Source organism: Pristiophorus japonicus, unplaced genomic scaffold (assembly GCF_044704955.1).
Source record: "Pristiophorus japonicus isolate sPriJap1 unplaced genomic scaffold, sPriJap1.hap1 HAP1_SCAFFOLD_957, whole genome shotgun sequence".
Classification (NCBI taxonomy): Eukaryota; Metazoa; Chordata; class Chondrichthyes; family Pristiophoridae; genus Pristiophorus; species Pristiophorus japonicus.
In genome coordinates, this window is record NW_027254886.1 from 49,290 (window position 1) to 72,698 (window position 23,409).

A 23,409-nucleotide genomic window follows, 5' to 3' on the forward strand; every position below is an offset into this window, starting at 1 on the left:
CACAGAGCAATATTCCTGGGCTCTCCTGGCCGGCTTCCTACCCTCCGCAAACTGCAGCTCATCCACAGCTCACTGCCCCGTGTTCTAACTCACACCCAGTCCCACTCACCCATCACCCCCTGTGCTCACTGACCCCGTGTCCTAACTCACACCCAGTCCCACTCACCCATCACCCCCTGTGCTCACTGACCCGTGTCCTAACTCACACGCAGTCCCACTCACCCATCACCCTCTGTGCTCACTGACCCGTGTCCTAACTCACACGCAGTCCCACTCACCCATCACCCCCTGTGCTCACTGTCCCCGTGTCCTAACTCACACCCAGTCCCACTCACCCATCACCCCCTGTGCTCACTGTCCCCGTGTCCTAACTCACACCCAGTCTCACTCACCCATCACCCCCTGTGCTCACTGACCCCGTGTCCTAACTCACACCGAGTTCCACTCACCCATCACCCCCTGTGCCCTGTGTCCTAACTCACACCCAGTCCCACTCACCCATCACCCCCTGTGCTCACTGACCCCGTGTCCTAACTCGCACCCAGTCCCACTCACCCATCACCCCCTGTGCTCACTGACCCGTGTCCTAACTCACACCCAGTCCCACTCACCCATCACCCCCTGTGCTCACTGACCCGTGTCCTAACTCACACCCAGTCCCACTCACCCATCATCCCCTATGCTCACTGACCCGTGTCCTAACTCACACCCAGTCCCACTCACCCATCACCTCCTGTGCTCACTGACCTACATTGGCTCCCGGTCTGGCAACGCCTCGATTTCAAAATTCTCATCCTTGTTGTTAAATCTCTCCTTGCCCCCGACTCCCTCCCTATCTCTGTAACCCCCTCCAGCCCCGACAACCCTCCCAGATCTCTGCGCTCCTCCAATTCTGGCCTCTTGCCCATCCCCCGATTTCCATCGCTCCACCATCGGTGGCCGTGCCTTCTGTTCCCTGGGCCCCAAGCTCTGGAACTCCCTCCCTAAACCTCTCCACCTCTCTCTCCTTAAAACTAACCTCCGTGACCCAGCTTTTGGTCGCCTGTCCCCAATACCTCATGTGGCTTGGTGTCAAATTTTGTCTGCTAACGCCCTGTGAAGCCTTGCAACGTTTTATGACCTTAAAGACGCTGTATAAAATGACAGGTGAGATGGCCAACAGCAACTCCCAGAGCAACTCGGGTCACGTTGCTGATGGGATGTCGGATTCAGAGAACTGGTAAGCTTGCAGGCACCGTGTGGTTATATGAGGGCAGAACGGCCAAGAGGAGAAATGAGAGCAAACACAGCTTTACTCTGTATCTAACACCGTGCTCCACCTGCCCTGGGAATGTTTGATGGGACAGTGTAGAGGGAGCTTTACTCTGTATCTAACCCCGTGCTCCACCTGCCCTGGGAATGTTTGATGGGACAGTGTAGAGGGAGTTTTACTCTGTATCTAACCCCATGCTGTCGGAATCTAGAACTCTCTCCCCCAAAACACTGTCGAGGCCGGGGGTCAATTGGGGCTTTCAAAACTGGGATCGATTGTTGGGTAAGGTTATTAAAGGTTACGGAACCATGGCGGGAAGATGGAGTTAAGATACAGATCAGCCGTGATCTGATTGAATGGCAGTGCCTACTCGAGGGGGCTGAACGGCCTCCTTCTGTTCCTAATGTAACAGGCTCGAGGGGCTGAATGGCCTCCTCCTGTCCCTAATGTAACAGGCTCGAGGGGCTGAACGGCCTCCTTCTGTTCCTAATGTAACAGGCTCGAGGGGCTGAATGGCCTCCTCCTGTTCCTAATGTAACAGGCTCGAGGGGCTGAACGGCCTCCTGCTGTTCCTAATGTAACAGGCTCGAGGGGCTGAACGGCCTCCTTCTGTTCCTAATGTAACAGGCTCGAGGGGCTGAATGGCCTCCTCCTGTTCCTAATGTAACAGGCTCGAGGGGCTGAATGGCCTCCTCCTGTTCCTAATGTAACAGGCTCGAGGGGCTGAACGGCCTCCTGCTGTTCCTAATGTAACAGGCTCGAGGGGCTGAACGGCCTCCTCCTCTTCCTAATGTAACAGGCTCGAGGGGCTGAATGGCCTCCTGCTGGTCCTAATGTAACAGGCTCGAGGGGATGAACGGCCTCCTCCTGTTCCTATGGCCATTTAATTGAGGCATTTCAGAGATATGAATTGTTATCTGATTAATGGGGCTAACTCTCCCCGGGGTCAGGGCCACGAACCACGACCGTAAGTGGACTGGAATTCCAAGATCCCCGTGCAAGCCTGACCAACCGTATTTTGCACCCCCACCCCTCCAGCATCACTGAGCCATTGCGCGTGCACTGGCTGTGAAGCACTTTGGAGTGTCCAGAGCTAGTGACGGGAGCTGTAGAAATGCACGCTCGTTTCCATCGCAGTTGTACTGTCAGCACTGCGCAGGACAGAGAGACAGGTTGTGCCGTTAGTGGAGCCAACGACTGTTGAGCAGGAGGGGAAGGGAAGGGGAAAGCAAATGGCAGACGTGTTGCATTTCAATCATTCCTCCAACGGGATACAGTACTCGGCAGCCTGTTAGCTGTATCAATCTCTTCCCTGGTCACTACTGAGCGTAGAATGATACAGCCGGACCTTCGAGCCCGTGCTGTGTCGGCTCTGTGACAGAGTGACCCCAATCAGTCCCACACTCCCCCCTGCTCTTTCCCCACAGCCCGGCACATTTTCCTCCTTCAGGTATTTATCCAATTCCCGGTTTGAAAGTTACTATTGAATCTGCTCCCACCGAGCTTTCAGGCAGCGCGTTCCCGATCACAACAACTCGCTGCGTAAACACATTCTCCCCATCTCCCCCTCTGGTTCCATCGTCGATTATCGTCAATCTGTGTCCCTCTGGTTACCCGACCCTCCTGCTCCCGGGGAACAGGTTCTCCCGATCCACTCGATCAAAACCCTTCATCAGTTCGAACCCCTCGATTAAATCTCCCCTTAACCTTCTCTGCTCTTCCAGTAACTGAACACTTATTGGTTATACAGCGTGGGGCAGGTGTATACAAGCTCTGACCTGCTGGCGAACATGGAGCGGAGAGAGGAGAAGGTTGCAGCGTCCTCCTTCAGTGCTTTCAACTCGTTGCGCAGTTTGACCATGGTATCCGACACTAGACCCTTCTCATTGTCGTATTTGCTCTTCAGGTTTGATAAGGCCACCTCGGCAGTCTGGGGGTTGGGGGGGAAAGAGTGACATGGTTACTGGTTATTCCTTAGGGACCGTGTGCACACAATGAAACCTCTATATATTCCAATTCATTTCTTAAAGAAATAATAATCATTGCTACGGGTTGGTGAAACAAGAGTGTGGTTATACCCAGAGGGTGTGAGAGAGATTACCTGCTGAAGGCAGTCTCAAGACTTGGCCAGAGTTCAATCTCAGACAACGTCACACTTATCCCTCAACCAAATGATTAAGAAAGGGAAGCTAGACTATGAAAGTAAACTAGCACAAAATATAAAAACAGATAGCAAGAGTTTCTATAGGTATATAAAAAGGAAAAGAGTGGCTGAAGTAAATGTTGGTCCCTTAGAGGACGAGACCGGGGAATTGGTAATGGGGAACATGGAGATGGCAGAAACTCTGAACAAATATTTTGTATCGGTTTTTACGGTAGAGGACACTAACAATATTCCGACAGTGGATAGTCAAGGGGCTATGGGGGAAGGAACTTAACACAATCACTATCACTAAGGAGGTAGTACTCAGTAAGATAATGGGACTAAAGGCGGATAAATCCCCTGGACCTGATGGCTTGCATCTTAGGGTCTTAAGAGAAGTAGCGGCAGGGATTGTGGAACCATTGGTTGTAATATACCAAAATTCCCTGGATTCTGGGGAGGTCCCAGCAGATTGGAAAACTGCAAATGTAACGTCCCTATTTAAAAAAGGAAGCAGACAAAAAGCAGGAAACTATAGACCAGTTAGCCTAACATCTGTGGTTGGGGAAATATTGGAGTCCATTATTAAAGAAGCAGTAAGCAGGACATTTGGAAAAGCAAAATTCAGTCAGGCAGAGTCAGCATGGATTTATGAAGGGGAAGTCATGTTTGACAAATTTGCTGGAGTTCTCTGAGGGTGTATCGGACAGGGTGGATAAAGGGGAACCAGTGGATGTGGTGTATTTGGATTTCCAGAAGGCATTTGACAAGGTGCCACATAAAAGGTTACTGCACAAGATAAAAGTTCATGGGGTTGGGGGTAATATATTAGCATGGATAGAGGACTGACTAACTAACAGAGAACAGAGAGTCGGGATAAATGGTTCATTCTCTGGTTGGCAACCAGTAACTAGTGGGGTGCTGCAGGGATCAGTGCTGGGACCCCAGCTATTTACAATCTATATTAACGACTTGGAAGAAGGGACTGAGTGTAACGTAGCCAAGTTTGCTGACAATGGGAGGAAAAGCAATTTGTGAGGAGGACACAAAAAATCTGCAAAAGGACATAGACACACTAAGTGAGTGGGCAAAAATTTGTCAGATGGAGTATAATGTTGGAAAGTGTGAGGTCATGCACTTTGGCAGAAAAAAAATCAAAGAACAAGTTATTATTTAAATGGAGAAAGATTGCAAAGTGCCGCAGTACAGCGGGACCTGGGGGTTCTTGTGCATGAAACACAAAAGGTTAGTATGTAGGTACAGCAAGTGATCAGAAAGGCCAATGGTTTCCATATTTATGAAAGGATATACTTGCTTTGGAGGCAGTTCAGAGAAGGTTCACTCGGTCGATTCCGGGGATGAGGGGGTTGACTTATGAGGAAAGATTGAGTAGGTTGGGCCTCTACTCATTGGAATTCAGAAGAATGAGAGGTGATCTTATCGAAACGTATAAGATTATGAGGGGGCTTGACAAGGTGGATGCAGAGAGGATGTTTCCACTGACGGGGGAGACTAGTACTAGGGGGCATGGTCTTAGAATAAGGGGCCTCCCATTTAAAACTGAGAAGAAATTTCTTCTCTGAGGGTTGTGGATCTGTGGAATTAACTGCCAGAGAGCTGTGGAAGCCGGGACATTGAATATATTTAAAACAGAGATAGACAGTTTCTTAAATGATAAGGGGAAAAGGGGGCGGGCAGGGAAGTGGAGCTGAGTCCATGATCGGATCAGCCATGATCATATTAAATGGCGGAGCAGGCTCGAGGGGCCGTATGGCCGACTCCTGCTCCTATTTCTTATGTAACCAAGACCGCTTGATAAACGGATGATCTGGACATTATCACATTGCTGTCTGTGGGAGCTTGCTGTGCGGAAACTGGCAATCACGTTTCCTAGTGACCATACAGTCCTTCATTGGCTGTGAGGCACCTTGGAACATTCGAGGTAGCGGAAGGTGATGTAGAAATGCGGGTCTTGCGTGTCATACTCGGTGTCTTTGCGTGAACACCGAGCCGAACCTGCTCCCTGTGTTGGTGCAAACCATGCAGCCGGATTGGGGCTGGGGCAGGGGCAGCTCGGCTCTGGATATCACCAGTAACATGGGCCGAAAGCTGCCGATTATCACCCCCAGAGCCCCGTGACCCACAATCAGAGTCACCTTCCATCAACGGCAAGTGTTGGACCTGCAAATATGGACAGGTTTTCTCATGGGGTTCCGTTAGCTAACCAAGTAAGCATGGGCAAGGGTGTGTTTGCTATTTAGACCATAACCTCATCAATAAATTACATTGATATAGCACCTTTAATGTAGAAAAATGCACCAAGTTGCTTCACAGGAGCGTAAATCAGACACAGGATGGGGGAAGGTGACCTGAAGCTTGATCAAAGGTGTGGGTCTCAAAATGGACGGGAGGGGGATTCAGGGAGAGAATTCCACAGCGTATGCAGGCATCTTGGAAGATTGTGGGGCTGGAGGAGGTTACAGAGATAGGGAGGGGTGTAGGGGCTGGAGGAGGTTACAGAGATAGGGAGGGATGTAGGGGCTGGAGGGGGTTACAGAGATAGGGAGGGGGGATGTAGGGGCCGGAGGGGGTTACAGAGATAGGGAGGGGTGCAGGGGCTAGAGGGGGTTACTGAGATAGGGAGGGTGTAGGGGCCGGAGGGGGTTACAGAGATAGGGAGGGGTGTAGGGGCTGGAGGTGGTTACAGGAGCTAGGGAGGAGTGTAGGGGCTGGAGGGATTTGAATGACAGCAGACGGGGTGAAGGCCGGGGGTCAGGGGTTAGGGGTCAGGGCCGGGCCTGCTCACCTGCTTGTTGGCTTTGAGCACGGTGCGTAGGGTGGCGATCTGCTCGCGCTTGGTGCTGAGCAGCGACTTCAGCTTGAGCACCTCTTCGATCAGGGCCTCCTTGTCCCTCTCGGCCCCCGGGACCAGCAGCTGGAGGGCGGCCCGTTGCCGGGACAGCTCCACCACCGCCTGCAGGTGCTTGATCTGGTTGCGGATGACGGCGCTGAGGTTCAGCACGTGGAGGGGCTCGCGCTGGGGGTCGCTGGCCTCAGGTACTGGGGAGGAGGGCAGCGAGCGGGGGGAGAGGTCACCCCCACTGCCCCCGCTGTTGTCAGGGTCCACGGCCCGGCCAAAGCGGTCGGACGAGCGCCTGCGCCGCAGCGGGGGTCCGGCCCGCCCGCGGCCCTCCTTGAAGTAGTCCAGCATCACCCGGTTGGGTGTGACGTTGTTGCATAGGCACACGTGGTGGTACAGGCTGGCCAGCTCCTCGCTGAAGGCCACCAGCTCGTCCTGGGCCCGGCTCAGGCCCCCCTGGGAGTCGGAGGCCACCTTGCTGATGGCCCGCAGCTCCTTCTGCAGCCGCACGATGCAGTCCTGGTCCTCCTGGCTACCCTTGACGTGCAACTGGATGTTGTCGGCCAGCTCCTTGGTCTCCAGTTCCCAGCGCTCCTGCTCCTCCTGATGCTTGGCGTCGCACTCCAGGTACTTCACCTCCAGCTCCTTCAGCTCAGCCTTCAGCTGTAGGATCTCGGCCATGGCCGCTCGGTACTGGGCCTCCAGCGCCTGGGGCCTGCGGGCCTCCTCCCCGCCGTGCTCCGACACCACACCGTCCTGGCTGCTTCCCTCCAGCCGCTGCTGCAGCTCCTGCACGCTGGCCAGCAGCAAGGCTTTCTCCCGTTCCACCTAGACAAAGCACACGGCACGTGAGGAAAGGCTGTCCGCAGGGACCCATCACTGGAAACCATTCCTCCACCAACCCGTGTACCATCACAATCGGGAGCAGGTGTCGGCCATTCGGTCCCTCCAGCCCGCTCCGCCATTCAATCAGATCTTCCTCAACTCCCCTTTCCCACCCGATCCCTCGATTCCCCTCGAGCCCAAAAATCCATCGATCTCAGCCTTGAATATACTCTGGGGCAGAGAATTCCAAAAATTCACCTCCCTCTGAGTGAAGAAATTCCTCCTCATCTCAGTCCTAAATGGCCGAGCCCTTATCCTGAGACTGTGACCCCTGGTTCTAGACTCCCCAGCTCCGGGGGGGAAACACCCTCCCTGCATCTACCCTGTCAATCCCCCTCACAATCCGACACGTTTCAGTGAGATCACCTCCCATTCTTCTAAACTCCAGAGAGTATCGGCCCAGTCTGCTCAATCTCTCCTCCTAGGACAATCCCCCCATCCCAGGAATCAGATGGTGAACCTTCGCTGCACTCCCTCTAAGGCAAGTATATCCCTTCCTCAAATAAGGAGACCAGAACTGTGTGCAGTGCTCCAGGTGCGATCTCACCTGGGCAGTGTACAATTGCAGCAAGACTCTTGAATTGCAACCACTGTACAGACCCCACTGCTTGTAGCGCCTGCCCCGTTGTACGTGATGGCCGCTATCACGGGGTAAAGCTATACAAGAATAACCAATTTATTGTGTGTCGACCCAACAGGGAAAGCGCCAAGCTGATTTATAACCACTGGGAATTCAATTCTCATCATGTGGGGAGATCGGAGAAATGGGGATTGTTTCCCTTGTAGCAGGGAAGGTTAAGGGGAGATTAAGCTAAGGAGAACAACCCCAGCTTCTCCAGTCTCTCCCCATCACTGAAGTCCCTCATCCACTGGACCATTCTGGCCAATCCCCCACTCAACCTTCTCTGCTCCAAGGAGAACGACCCCAGCTTCTCCAGTCTCTTCCCGTCACTGAGGTCCCTCATCCCAGGGACCATTCTGGCCAATCTTCTCTGTACCCTCCCTTAGGCCTCGACATCCTTTCTAAAGTGCGGTGCCCAGAATTGGACACAATACTCCAACTGGGGGCCTCAAGGGTTTCTCTCTTCTGTCCACAGATGCTGGCTTGACCTGCTGGGCCTATCCATCACCATCAGATTAACGTTGGGGAGAAAGGGGATGACAATTACCCCTCAGTGGCCTATCCATCACCATCAGATTAACGTTGGGGAGAGAGGGGATGACAATTACCCCTCAGTGGCCCATCCATCACCATCAGATTAACGTTGGGGAGAGAGGGGATGACAATTACCCCTCAGTGGCCCATCCATCACCATCAGATTAACGTTGGGGAGAGAGGGGATGACAATTACCCCTCAGTGGCCCATCCATCACCATCAGATTAACGTTGGGGAGAGAGGGGATGACAATTACCCCTCAGTGGCCCATCCATCACCATCAGATTAACGTTGGGGAGAGAAGGGAAGACGCAGAGGTGAAAGGCCCCCCCCACCAGCGGACGGTACCTGCACCAGCTGCTGCTTGAGCTTCTGTATCTCGGACAGGCTGAGCTCGCTGAACAGGTCAGATACCAGGCCAGGCGCTGGACTGTAAGTCTGACCGGCCCGGGGGGTGGACATCTTGACCTCGCCGTTGAGGTGGCTGGAGCCGTGGTGGTAGCCACTGTCCAACTCGTCGGGCCCAGCGCTGTCCTCGAAGCGCAGCTCGTCGAAGGCGATGGGCAGGCTGTAGAGCGAGCCGCTGGAGTTAGCGAAGGACACCAGCTCCTTGCGCAGGGCGTTCTTCTGTTCCCGCTCCGCCCGCAGCGACTCCAGCGCCTCCTCCAGCTGCCGCTCTGCCAAAGCCTTCAGCCGCATCACCTCCTCCAGCTGGCCGTTCAGGATCTCGATATCCTCCTCACGTTGCTTCATCTCGTGTTTCAGTCCCTCAAACTCCACCTGGGGAAGGAGCAACACATAGGAGGATCAGTCCCGGAGCGCGGAGGGGGGGGGTAATCAGTTCCGGAGCAGGGAGGGGGATCAGTATCAGTCCTGGAGCAGGGAGGGGAAGGGGGGGGGTCGGTGAGATCAGTCCCGGAGCAGGGAGGAATGAGGGGGGGGGGGGGGGATCAGTCCCGGAGCAGGGAGGGGGATCAGTATCAGTCCTGGAGCAGGGAGGGGAAGGGGGGGGTCGGTGAGATCAGTCCCGGAGCAGGGAGGAATGAGGGGGGGGGGGGGATCAGTCCCGGAGCAGGGAGGGGGATCAGTATCAGTCCTGGAGCAGGGAGGGGAAGGGGGGCGGTGAGATCAGTCCCGGAGCAGGGAGGGGAGGGGGTGGCGGGGGTAATCAGTCCCGGAGCAGGGAGGGGGATCAGTATCAGTCCTGGAGCAGGGAGGGGAAGGGGGGGGTCGGTGAGATCAGTCCCGGAGCAGGGAGGAATGAGGGGGGGGGGGGGGATCAGTCCCGGAGCAGGGAGGGGAAGGGGGGGTGGGTCGGTGAGATCAGTCCCGGAGCAGGGAGGAATGAGGGGAGGGGGGGATCAGTCCCGGAGCAGGGAGGAAGGGGAATCAGTCCCGGAGCAGGGAGGGGAGGGGGGGGGCGGTGAGATCAGTCCCGGAGCAGGGAGGAATAAGGGGGGGGATCAGTCCCGGAGCAGGGAGGAATGAGGGGGGGGATCAGTCCCGGAGCAGGGAGGAAGGGGAATCAGTCCCGGAGCAGGGAGGGGAGGGGGGGGGCGGTGAGATCAGTCCCGGAGCAGGGAGGAATGAGGGGGGGGGGATCAGTCCCGGAGCAGGGAGGGGGGGGGGGGGGGGGGGGGAAGGGATCAGTCCCGGAGCAGGGGGGGGGGGGGGGGGGGGGAAGAAAGGGATCAGTCCCGGAGCAGGGAGGGGGGGGGGATCAGTCCCAGAGTGCCGCGGGGGGAGGGGGGGGGGGGGATCAAAGACTCGGCCGTTTCGGTCTCCCCTCTCCTCAGCTTACAGCCAGGTCTCAGTCTTGCCTTTGAGTCAGAAGGGCTGTGGTTTCGAGCCCCATAGCCCATGCCCAAAACTCCTCTGTCGGAGGGGCGGTACTGAGGGAGCGCCGCACTGCGCTGTCGGAGGGGTGGTGCTGAGGGAGCGCCGCACTGCGCTGTCGGAGGGGCGGTGCTGAGGGAGTGCCGCACTGCGCTGTCGGAGGGGCGGTACTGAGGGAGCGCCGCACTGTCGGAGGGGCGGTGCTGAGGGAGCGCCGCACTGTCGGAGGGGCAGTGCTGAGGGAGCGCCGCACTGTCGGAGGGGCGGTGCTGAGGGAGCGCCGCACTGCGCTGTCGAAGGGGCGGTGCTGAGGGAGCGCCGCACTGTCGGAGGGGCGGTGCTGAGGGAGCGCCGCACTGTCGGAGGGGCAGTGCTGAGGGAGCGCCGCACTGTCGGAGGGGCAGTGCTGAGGGAGCGCCGCACTGTCGGAGGGGCGGTGCTGAGGGAGCGCCGCACTGCGCTGTCGGAGGGGCGGTGCTGAGGGAGCGCCGCACTGTCGGAGGGGCGGTGCTGAGGGAGCGCCGCACTGTCGGAGGGGCGGTGCTGAGGGAGCGCCGCACTGTCGGAGGGGCGGTGCTGAGGGAGCGCCGCACTGTCGGAGGGGCGGTGCTGAGAGAGCGCCGCACTGTCGGAGGGGCGGTGCTGAGAGAGCGCCGCACTGCGCTGTCGGAGGGGCGGTGCTGAGGGAGCGCCGCACTGTCGGAGGGGCGGTGCTGAGGGAGCGCCGCACTGCGCTGTCGGAGGGGCGGTGCTGAGGGAGCGCATGGACCAATTGGGCCGAATGGCCTGTTTCTGTGCGGTGATTTCGATGTAATTCTACCTACCTGGTTCTCTCTGAGCATGGAGACCAACTTCTGTAGGGAAATGTTCTCATCCTCCAGCTCGGTACAATCTTGCAGCTGCTGACTCTCTCGCACCTTCGACTCCTTGATCTCATCGCGCAACTGGCTCTTCTCCAGCTCCAGCTTCTCACATTCCTGGCATGGCAAGGGCAGAAACGTGGCATTAAATAGTGTTCGCTTCAAGTAGATTATACACAGCACCTTTATTGTACAGGTGCATTGTACTGGTTTATTGTACTGGACAGGCCACATTGTTCACATGCCAGACACGAGACTCCCAAAGCAAGCGCTCTACTCGGAACTCCTTCACGGCAAACGGGCCAAAGGTGGGCAGAGGAAACGTTAAAGGAACCACCCTCAAAGCCTCTCTGATAAAGTGCAACATCCCCACCGACACCTGGGAGTCCCTGGTCAAAGACCAGTCCGCCCTAAGTGGAGGAAGTGCATCCGGGAGGGCGCTGAGCATCTCGAGTCTCGTCGCTGAGAGCATGCAGAAACCAAGCGCAGTCAGTGGAAGGAGCGTGCGGCAAACCAGTCCCACCCTCCCCTTCCCTCAACCACTATCCCAGGTTGTGACAGGGACTGTGGTTCTCGTATTGGACTGTTCAATCACCTCAGGACTCATTGTTAGAGTGGAAGCAAGTCTTCCTCGATTCCAAGGGACTGCCTATGATGATATGATTGTACATCTGAAGAGAGTGTCCCTCCTCCCTGGCACCGTTCTGGCCAATCTCCCCTTACCCTTCTCTGCCCCAAGAAGAACAGCCCCAGCTTCTCCAGTCTCTCCCCGTCACTGAAGTCCCTCAGCCCTGGTTGTCATCATATCAAGGATGACTTGCTTCCACACCAAAAAGGGATGAGTTCACAGGTGTTTAACTGAAGGACCTAATATTGCGGGTACCGATGGTACCATTCTGGTCAATCTCCTCTGCACCCTTTCCAAGGCCTTCACATCCTCCCGACAGTTCTAGTCTCATGCACATCGCTGCTGGCAGATAGTCTTGTTAGTTTGCTCTTTAACATTTTCTTAACAATGTAAGCAAAACAACAACGAGTGGCATTTATACAGCGCCTTGAACATAGTACAACATCCCAAGGAGCGTTATCCAACAAAGTCTGACACCGAACCACACAAAGAGCTATTCGGACAAGTGACCAAAAGCTTGGTCAATGAGGTGGATTTTAAGGAGCATCTTAGGGGAGAGAGGTGGAGAGGTAAAGGGAGGGAGTTCCAGAGCTTGGGGCCCAGGCAGCTGAAGGTATGGCCACTGATGGAGGAGTGATTAAAATCAGGAATATACTAGGGAACAGAATTGGAGGAGAGCAGAGATCTTGGAGGGTTGCAGGGCTGGAGGAGGTTACAGGGAGGGCAAGGAGGCCATGGAGGGATCTGAAAACATGGATGAGAGTTTTATAATTCAGGCGTTGCCGGACTGGGAGCCAATGTAGTTCAGCAAGCACAGGGGGTGATGGGTGAGCGGGATTCGGTGCGAGTTAGGACACGGGGGCATGCCCCCTTGTCCTAGTCTCCCCCATCAATGGAAACATCCTCTCTGCATCCACCTTGTCAAGCCCCCTCATAATCTTATACGTCTCGATAATATCACCTCTCATTCTTCTGAATTCCAATGAGTAGAGGCCCAACCTACTCAACCTTTCCTCAAGAGTCAACCCCCTCAACCCCGGGATCAACCGAGTGAACCTTCTCTGAACTGCCTTCAAAGCAAGTATATCCTTTCGTAAATATGGAAACCAAAACAGCACGCAGTATTCCAGGTGTGGCCTCACCAATACCCTGTATAATTGTAGCAAGACTTCCCTGCTTTTATACTCCATCCCCTTTACAATAAAGGCCAAGATACCATTGGCCTTCCTGATCACCTGCTGTACCTGCATACTATCCTTTTGTGTTTCATGCACAAGTACCCCCAGGTCCCGCTGTACTGCGGCACTTTGCAATCTTTCTCCATTTAAATAATAACTTGCTCTTTGATTTTTTTTCTGCCAAAGTGCATGACCTCACACTTTCCGACATTATACTCCATCTGCCAAATTTTTGCCCACTCACTTAGCGTGTCTATGTCCTTTTGCAGATTTTTTTCCGTCCTCCTGAAACACTGCTTTTCCTCACATCTTTGTATAGTCAGTAAACATAGAAAATAGGTGCAGGAGTAGGCCATTCAGCCCTCCGAGCCTGCACCACCATTCAATAAGATCAAGGCTGATCATTCCCTCAGTACCCCTTTCCTGCTTTCTCTCCATACCCCTTGATCCCTTTAGCCGTAAGGGCCATATCCAACTCCCTCTTGAATATATCCAACAAACTGGCCTCAACAACTCTCTGTGGTAGAGAATTCCACAGGTTAACAACTCTCTGAGTGAAGAAGTTTCTCCTCATCTCGGTCCTAAATGGCTTACCCCTTATCCTAAGACTGTGTCCCCTGGTTCTGGACTTCCCCAACATCGGGAACATTCTACCCGCATCTAACCTGTCCCGTCCCGTCAGAATCTTATATGTTTCTATGAGATCCTCTCTCATCCTTCTAAACTCCAATGTATAAAGGCCTAGTTGATCCAGTCTCTCGTCATATGTCAGACCTGCCATCCGGGAATCAGTCTGGTGAACCTTCGCTGCACTCCCTCAATAGCAAGAACGTCCTGCCTCAGATTAGGAGACCAAAACTGAACACAATATTCCAGGTGAGGCCTCACCAAGGCCCTGTACAACTGCAGTAAGACCTCCCTGCTCCTATACTCAAACCCCCTAGCTATGAAGGCCAACATACCATTTGCCACCTTCACCGCCTGCTGTACCTGCATGCCAACTTTCAATGACCGATGAACCATGACACACAGGTCTCGTTACACCTCCCCTTTTCCTAATCTGCCGCCATTCAGATAATATTCTGTCTTTGCGTTTTTGCCCCCAAAGTGGATAACCTCACATTTATCCACATTATACTGCATCTGCCATGCATTTGCCCATTCACCTAACCTGTCCAAGTCACCCTGCAGCCTCCTAGCGTCCCCCTCACAGCTCACACCGCCAACCAGTTTCGTGTCATCTGCAAACTTGGAGATATTACACTCAATTCCTTCATCCAAATCATTGATGTATATTGTAAATAGCTGGGGTCCCAGCACTGAGCCCTGCGGCACCCCACTAGTCACTGCCTGCCATTCTGAAAAGGACCCGTTTATCCCGACTCTCTGCTTCCTGTCTGCAAACCAGTTCTCTATCCACGTCAGTACATTACCCCCAATACCATGTGCTTTGATTTTGCACACCAATCTCGTGTGGGACCTTGTCAAAAGCCTTTTGAAAGTCCAAATACACCACATCCATTGATTCTCCACTCTACGGGCCCAAGTTTCCACATGATTTGCTCCTGATTTTTAGGAGCAACTGGTGGAGAACGGACTATCTTAGAAATCGCAATTCTCCACATTTTTTTTTCTGCAGTTCTAGTCAGTTAGAACAGTTTCACTTTGGAACAGAATTTTTTCTTCAAAAGGGGCGTGTCCGGCCACTGACGCCTGATTTGAAAGTTTCCACAGTGAAAACGTACTCCAAACTAACTTAGAATGGAGCAAGTGAAGATTTTTGTAGAACTGAAAAAACCTTGTCTGCACATTAAAAAATCAGGCGCAGGTTACAAATTAGGCGTCCAGAACGAGGTGGGGGGGGGGGAAGGGAAGTCATTAAATTCTATAATAAATCCTTATTTATATTTATACAAATAAATCCAACCTGAATTAAAATTTATAAGCAAAGAAAAGATTAAATAAACCATCTCCCTACCTGTGTGAAAGTGCTTCAGCCAGGAAGAATGCTGCAGGAAGCCTCACAAGTTGAGGCAGCCGTTCGTTCCCGCGGGGGGGGGGGGGGGGGGGGAAGGAGGAAGCCGTTCCCGCGGGCGGGGGGGGGGGGGGGGGGGGGGGGGGGGGGAAGGAGGAAGCCGTTCCCGCGGGGGGGGGGGGGGGGGGGGGGGGAAGGAGGAAGCCGTTCCCGACAGCGGGCGGGGGGGAGGAGAGGGAAACGGCTGCCTCAACTTTGAGGCTTCCTGCAGCCTTCTCACTGCTGCAAGAAGCCTCAGTGCTGATGGCAATGTGCTTTTATTAAAAAATGTTCAAAAATTAAACAGCTACAAAGAACTACAAAAATGGCCGAGTGCCAATGTTTCCTTCACACTGCGCGTGCGCGAACGCTCCAACGCGCATGCGCAGGGTTGCCGGCTGGAAAAAAACTAATTTAAATGGTACCCGCCCCCTCCCACTTACAAAATCGGCGCGAGTGGTAGGCTCCGCCCCCCTGGGCGCCACGCCAAGCAGACATGGAGCTGCAGGGCGCTCCAGAATCACGCGTTTTTTTTCCGGTGCCGTTTTCGGCGCGAAAAACGGGCGCCCAACTCGGAGGGGCGCCCGTTTTTTATCGTGTGGAAACTTGGGGCCTACAAGTTACATCCTCAAAAAATTCCAGAAGATTTGTCAAGCATGATTTCCCCTTCATAAATCCATGCTGACTTGGACCGATCCTGTCTCTGCTTTCCAAATGCGCTGCTATTTCATCCTTAATAACCAATTCTAACATTTTCCCCACTTCTGATGCCAAGCTAACTGGTCTATAATTACCCGCTTTCTCTCTCCCTCCCTTTTTAAAAAGTGGTGTTACATTAGCTACCCTCCAGTCCATAGGAACTGATCCAGAGTCGATAGACTGTTTTAAAATGATCACCAATGCATCCACTATTTCTAGGGCCACTTCCTTAAGTACTCTGGGATGCAGACTATCAGGCCCCGGGGATTAATCAGCTTTCAATCCCATCAATTTCCCCAACACAATTTCCCGCCTAATAAGGATATCCTTCAGTTCCTCCGTCTCACTAGACACTCGGTCCCCTAGTGCTTCCAGAAAGTTATTTGTGTCTACCTTCATGAAGACAGAACTGAATTATTTGTTCAATTGGTCTGCCATTTTTGTTCCCCATTATAAATTCATCTGAATCCAACTGCAAGGAACCTACGTTTGTCTTCACCAATCTTTTTCTCTTCACATATCTATAGAAGCTTTTGCAGTCAGTTGTTATGTTCCCGGCAAGCTTTTTCTCGTACTCTATTTCCCCCCTCTTAGTTAAACCCTTTGTCCTCCTCTGCTGAATTCTAAATTTCTTCCAGTCCTCAGGTTTGTTGCTTTTTCTGCCCAATTTATATGCCTCTTCCTTGGATCGAACACTATCCTTAATTTCGCTGGTTAGCCACGGTTGAGCCACCTTCCCAGTTTTATTTTTACTCCAGACAGGGATGTACAATTGCTGAAGTTCATCCATGTGATCTTTAAATGTTTGCCATTGCCTATCCACCGTCAATCCTTTAAGTATCATTTGCCAGTCTATTCTAGCCAATTGACACCTCAAACCATCGAAGTTACCTTTCCTTAAGTTCAGGACCCTAGTTTCTGAATTAACTGTCACTCTCCATCTTAATAAAGAATTCTACCATATTATGCTCATTCTTCCCCAAGGGACCTCGCACAATAAGATTGCTAATTAGTTCTTTCTCATTACGTATCACCCAGTCTAGGATGGCCAGCTCCCTAGTTGGTTCCTCGACATATTGGTCTAGAAAACCATCCCTAATACACTCCAGGAAATCCTCCTCCACCGCTTTGCTACCAGTTTGGTTAGCCCAATCAATATGTAGATTAAAGTCACCCATGATAACTGTGTACCTTTATTGCATGCATCCCTAATTTCTTGTTTGATGCTGTCCCCAACCTTACTACTACTGTTTGGTGGTCTGTACACAATTCCCACTAGCGTTTTCTGCCCCTTGGTATTCCGTAGCTCCATCCATACCGATTCCACATCATCCAAGCTGATGTCCTTTCTTACTATTGCATTAATTTCCTCTTTAACCAGCAATGCCACCTGCCTCCTTTTCCTTTCTGTCTATCCTTCCTAAATGTTGAAGTCCCAGCCTTGGTCACTCTGGAGCCATGTCTCTGTGATGCCAATTACATCATACCTGTTAATTGCTATCTGCGCAGTTAATTGGTCCACCTTATTCCGAATACTCCTCGCATTGAGGCATAGAGCCTTCAGGCTTGTCTTTCTAACACACTTTACCCTTTTAGAATTTTGGTGTAATGTGGTCCTTTTTGCTTTTTGCCTTGGGTTTCTCTGCCCTCCACTTTTATTTTTCTTCTTTCTATCTTTTGCTTCTGCCCCCATTCTACTTCCCTCTGTCTCCCTGCATAGGTTCCCATCCCCCTGCCATATTAGTTTAACTCCTCCCCAACAGCACTAGCAAACCTGGCTACGTTACACTCAGTCTCTTTTTCCAAGTTGCTAATATGGATTGTAAATAGTTGGGGGTCCCAGCACTGATCCCTGCGGCACCCCACTAGTTAGTTACTGGTTGTCAACTAGAGAATGAACTATTTATCCCGACTTTCTGTTCTCTGTTAGTCAATCCTCTATCTGTGCCAACCCCGTGAACTTTTATCTTGTGCAGTAACCTTTTATGTGGCACCTTGTCAAATGCCTTCTGGAAGTCCAAATACACCACATCCACTGGTTCCCCTTTATCCACTCTGTTCGTTACATCCTCAAAGAATTCCAGCAAATTTGTCAAACATGACTTCCCCTTCATAAACCCATGCTGACTCTGCCTGACCGAATTATGCTGTTCCAAATGTCCTGCTACTGCTTCTTTAATAATGGACTCCAACATTTTTCCAAGCACAGATGTTAGGCTAACTGATTATGGGGGCTGTAATGGATAGACAGCATCCCAGCCCTCCACTGCAGCCCGGCCCTGGAGTGGCTTCAGCTCGGGGTGAACAATGTTTCTTACAGCACAGTGGCTGACACTAGCTGGCATGCTCTGCGATAAACTGTGCAGCACAATTGGCCATTAACAAACTGAACCAGCCTGTGTGGCAGTGCCAATTGGCAGGGCCTCATTGCTACCCACTGTACACCGAGCGTCGGAGCCAAACTGTGTGCAGGGCACTGCACAATACGGAGTTTCCCACACAATCGTCCCTCTGAGCAGGCCGCGACAAATCGCGCCGAATTCCAATCCAATAAAAAGCTGATGGAAGTGACCGTGAAGCTGCGGGATTGTCGTTTAAACCCAAACTGGCTCGGTGCCGTCCCTGGAGGAGAGGAAAGCTGCCGTCCTTACCCGGTCTGGGCCTATATGTGACTCCAGTCCCCACACCCAAAGTGGCAGGCTCTTAGCTGCCCCCTGAAATCTCTCCGTTGCATCATCATTAGCAGCAGTTCATGTCGGTATCCTCTCACATCGATTAGGGATGGGCAAAGAAAGGCCCACATCCCCAGATTTAGTCTTTAGGGAATTCTTGTTGACTGGTAAAAACAAACAATAGCTGGGACGGTTACTCGAGCCGCCCTCTCGGTATGTGCCAGGACAGGGTCTCTCTCTCTCTAGGTCCTCCTGGAGAGTGAGTGGGTCTCTGTGTCTCTCTCGCTCTCTCTGCTTAGTTTCCTCTCTAACGCTGCTCACGGTGTGTGGTAGCTTGTTGTGCCTCTTGCTGAGACACAGTCCCTTGTGCATCATTCAAAGGAACATCCTGCAGTGCCAGTCTAGATAGACAGACTGTCATCTCTCCATTGCCCTTCCTCACTCAGGACATCCCAAAGTCTCATACCCAATGAAGGACTTTTATGAAGTGTGGTCACTGTTGTAATGTGGGAAACGCAGCAGCTAATTTGTGCACAGCAAGCTCCCAAACACAGCGAGATCATGACGATATCATCTATTTTAGTGATGTTGGTTGAGGGATAAATATTGGCCCCAGGACCCCGGGGAGAACTCCCCCTGCTCTTCGTCCAATAGTGGCCATGGGAACTTTTACATCCGCCTGAGAGGGCAGATGGGACCTCGGTTCATCATTTCATCCCGAAATACAATGCGGCACTCCCTCAGTACTGCTCCTCCGACAGTGCGGCGTTCCCTCAGTACCGCCCCTCCGACAGTGCAGCACTCCCTCAGTACTGTCCCACCGACAGTGCGGCACTCCCTCAGTACCGCCCCTCTGACAGTCCCTCAGTACTGATACCGGGGGGTGTTGGGCCTGGGTTATGGGGTTCGAATCTCTCGAACCCACGACCTTGACACAGGGCGGGAGAGAGTGTGTCGACAGCGTGTCGGTAAAATACTCGCCTGAGAGGAGGGAATTCAGTGGGCAGTGATCAGTTAATTCGAGGATCTGTGTGTAGTTAATCACCACAGGCTGGAGCCTGCATTGCTGCTCTATTAATACCAGAGTGCACAGTAAGCTGCTCTCCCAACACCACCATTCTTTATTCCCTCCCTTGCTTATCCTCCTTGGGTACTGACACACAGCTCCGACCAGCACTGTGTCTGTCAGTCGCTAGCTCGGGTGCTTAATGGTTGTTTACAGACCTGCAGTCACCAACAATGCCCTCCCCATCCCCACTTAATGCTTTCAGTGATTCAGTGACATCGCTCTCACACCCTGCGAATACACAGTGCAAGCAGCGCAGTCTCCCAGCTCTGCCAACACTACAGAAATGCAATCGCTCTCTCCCCTCGGCTAATTTTAGCGCAGTGATCACTAACAAAGGACAGTCTTTGCAGAGGGTCCCTGTAAATAGGTCAAATGCTGATCTCGAGAGACAGTCTGCTGCTGCTCTGGAGAGCTGTTTACTGGACGGGTTTGGGAAGTGTGTAGACTCACACAGCACAGGAAGGAGGCGGCCATTGGGCCCATCGAGCCTGTGCCGGCTCGGTGAGAGAGCGAGCCAATCAGTCCTACTCCCCCTGCTCTTTCCCCACAGCCCCGCACACTTCCCCTTTTCAGGAAGGATGTGAAGGCCTTGGAGAGGGTGCAGAGATTGGCCAGAATGGTCCCGGAGATGAGGGACATCAGTGACAGGGAGAGATTGGAGAAGGTTAAGGGGAGGCCAAATAGAGGTTTATAAAATCAGCCATGATGGTATTAATGGCGGAGCAGGCTCGAGGGGCCGTATGGCCTACTCCTGCTCCTATTTCTGATGAGGGGTTTTGATAGAGCAAGTGGGGAGTAACTGTTTCTTCTGGTAAGTGGGTTGATAATCAGAGGTTGGTGGGTTTAAAATGATTGGCAAAAGCACTAGAGGGGGAATGAGGAGAGCTTTCTTCATGCAGGGGGCGGTTAAGATCTGGAATGCGCTGCCTGAAAGGGCGGTGGAATCGGATTCAATGGGAACTTCCAGAAGGCAATTGGATGTGTGCTTGGAGGACTGATTTGCAGGGTTAGGGGGAAAAAGGCTGGGCTGTAGGACTAACTGCGACAGGCCTCCTGTGCTGGAAGATTCTTGGATTGATGGGCTGTGGCACTATCCACCTCGGGGCAATGTGGAGGGCAAGAGCTTTCCCTTTGCATTCTTTCATCAGTGTCCCAAGGCTTTAATCAAACAGAATTAGACACCCAGCCACATAAGGCCACTTCAAACTGCTGGCCCCCGGCACCACTGAAAGTCAATCATTCCTATACTTATCTCAACCTCGCTTACCTGGCCGTGCCTCCAGCTGCCTGGGCCCCAAGCTCTGGAACTCCCTCCCTAAACCTCTCTGTCTTTCTCTCCTCCTTTAAGACGCTCCTTAAAAACAAACCCACCTCTTTAACCCAGCTTTTCTAATATCTCCTTGGGGTCAAAGTTTGCGTGATTGACGCCCCTATGAAGCGCCTTGGGCCGTTTTCCTATGTTAAAGGCACTATATAAATGCAAGTTACTTTGATTGGGAGGCACTCAGTTAGCATCAGGCACCAGCAGAGGGCACAACAGTTCTCTTCCCTCCACCATGGGAGGGAACCACAGCTCTCCACTCAATGTGCTGACGCTCGATTTCCAGCAAGATCAAAGCCCCAGATAACTGGCACGACCTCCCCGGGCCCGCTGATCGGCAGGGCCAGTGTTAGCAACGTGCTGCATCCACCGGACTGGCTGCAGAATACAGAGCAAGTTGCACTTCCCCCATCACCGTCTCCCTCCATTCCTTCCCCCCGTCCCCCCACCATGTGTTTATCCAGCTTCCCCTGAACTGCATCGATACTATTGGCCTCGACCCCTCCCTGTGGCAGCGAGTTCCACATTCTCACCCCTCTCTGGGTAAAGAAGCTTCTCGTGAATTCCCCATTGGGTTTATCAGTGACTGTCTGATATTGGTGGCCCCCTAGTTCTGGTCTCCCCCACACGTGGAACATCTTCTCTACACCTACCCATCATAATCTCAGTCTTTTGTCGAGAGAGAGGCGCCTCAGTCTGTCCTGATAAGGATATGTTCTCAGTGCTGGTATCCTCCCTGTGAATCTTCTCTGCACCTCCTCCAGACCCAGTGGGATGGGCGAGAGGAGGCTTCTATGGCCCACGGAGCCGTGGGGTCGAAAGGCCTGTTTCTGTGCTGTATATTCAGAGAATCAGAGACTTTTACAGCACAGGAGGCAGCCATTCGGCCCGTCGTGCCCATGCTGGCTGTGACACAGCAATTGTGCTCAGTCCCACATCCCCCGCGTGGTGTCTGTAACACTCAAGGACCTGTCCAACTCCAGTTTCAAATCATTGATGGAATCAGCTTTCACCATCTTTTCAGGCCGAGCGTCCAGAATCCACAACTCTCAGTGAAAACACTTGTCCCTGCCTCGCCACATCCTTCCCAGTGAATTTCAATCTCTGACCTCTGGTTATTGACCCTCTCACCAGAGGGAGTAGCTTCTCTCTCTCTACTCAATCAAAATCCCTCATCACCTTGAAAATCTTTATTCGGTCACCTTCTTTGTTTCAAGGAGAACAGTCCTAACTTTTCCAAACTTATCCCTGGTCACATCCTGCTAAACCTCCTCTGTACCCTTCCCTGTAGTGTGGGGCCCAGAACTGTCCTCGATAATCCAGCGATGTATAAACTTCAGGCATGACCTCTTTGCTTTTATATTCTATTCCTCAATTTATTAACCCAAGCAACCCATATGCTTTTGTACACTACATCAACTTTCCCTGCCCCCTGTAATGATTTGTGTAGAGGAATATAAGAATTGGGAGCAGGAGTCGGCCATTCGGCCCCTCGAGCCTGCCCGCCATCCAATCAGATCATGGCTGATCTTCCACCTCAACTCCACTTCCCCGCCCGCTCCCTCGATTCCCCTCGAGTCCAAAAATCTATCGATCTCAGCCTTGAATATACTCAACGACTGAGCCTCCACAGCCCTCTGGGGCAGAGAATTCCAAAGGTTCACCTCCCTCAGTGAAGAAATTCCTCCTCATCTCAGTCCTAAATAGCCGACACCTTATTCTGAGACTGTGACCCCTGGTTCTAGACTCCCCAGCCCGGGGGAAAACATCCTCCCTGCATCTACCCTGTCAATCCCCCTCAGAATCTTGCATCTTTCAATGAGATCACCTCTCATTCTTCTAAACTCCAGAGAATATCGGCCCAGTCTGCTCGATCTCTCCTCCTAGGACAGCCCTCTCTCCCACGAATCAATCCGGTGAACCTTTGCAGCCAGGGGAAACGGCCTCTCGGTATCTAATAGTATATGGACACCAAGGTCCCTCTGCTCATCTACACTTTTCAGAATCGTGGCTTTCCAGCTTAGTGCTCCCCATTCTGTGCAGTACAGAGCATCTGCGGCTGGGAGATTTTCTGTAGCAGAGTCTCTGTGCCTGAGACCTGAGACACAAGGCAGGCGGTTAATATTGGCACGCGACTGTGGTTTCTGCTCACCAAGGCATCCTGCCCCTGACTTCCTCTCAGCATTTTCCATTTGATCAGGTTTGCTGTTGTCTACCCATCACACTGGGGTGCCCATCAATAGAGCGGCATAAAACCACAGCAGCATTGAAGCTGCCCCGACAGGAACAGGAGGAGGCCGTTCAGCCCCTTGAGTCTGTTACATTAGGAACAGGAAGAGCCCGTTCAGCCCCTCGAGCCCGTTGCATTAGGGACAGGAGGAGGCCGTTCAGCCCCTCGAGCCCGTTACATTAGGGACAGGAGGAGGCCGTTCAGCCCCTCGAGCCTGTTACATTAGGGACAGGAGGAGGCCGTTCAGCCCCTCGAGCCTGTTACATTAGGGACAGGAGGAGGCCGTTCAGCCCCTCGAGCCTGTTACATTAGGGACAGGAGGAGGCCGTTCAGCCCCTCGAGCCCGTTACATTAGGGACAGGAGGAGGCCGTTCAGCTCCTCGAGCCTGTTACATTAGGAACAGGAGGAGGCCGTTCAGCCCCTCGAGCCTGTTACATTAGGGACAGGAGGAGGCCGTTCAGCCCCTCGAGCCTGCTCCGCCATTCAATCAGATCGCGGCTGATCTGTATCCTAATTCCATTTACCCGCCTTGGTTCTGTAACCCTTACTACCCTTACCCAACAAACATTTATCAATCTCAGGTTTGAAATTTTCAATTGACCTC

General features: G+C 52.9%; 1 protein-coding gene across 2 annotated transcripts in view; it reads right to left on the bottom strand.

The window, feature by feature from the left end:
- LOC139258377 (protein bicaudal D homolog 2-like) overlaps positions 1–23,409 on the bottom strand; it is a 69,493-nt gene that overhangs the window by 12,090 nt on the left and 33,994 nt on the right. The window contains exons 3-6 of one of the 2 annotated variants that reach the window (XM_070874755.1): positions 10,958–11,110; positions 8,646–9,077; positions 6,202–7,083; positions 3,031–3,182 (exon numbers count right to left, since the gene is read on the bottom strand). In XM_070874755.1, the coding sequence (XP_070730856.1) occupies positions 3,031–3,182; positions 6,202–7,083; positions 8,646–9,077; positions 10,958–11,110 (1,619 nt within the window). The remainder of the gene's footprint in view (positions 1–3,030; positions 3,183–6,201; positions 7,084–8,645; positions 9,078–10,957; positions 11,111–23,409) is intronic. The other variant, XM_070874756.1, reaches the window with a different exon arrangement.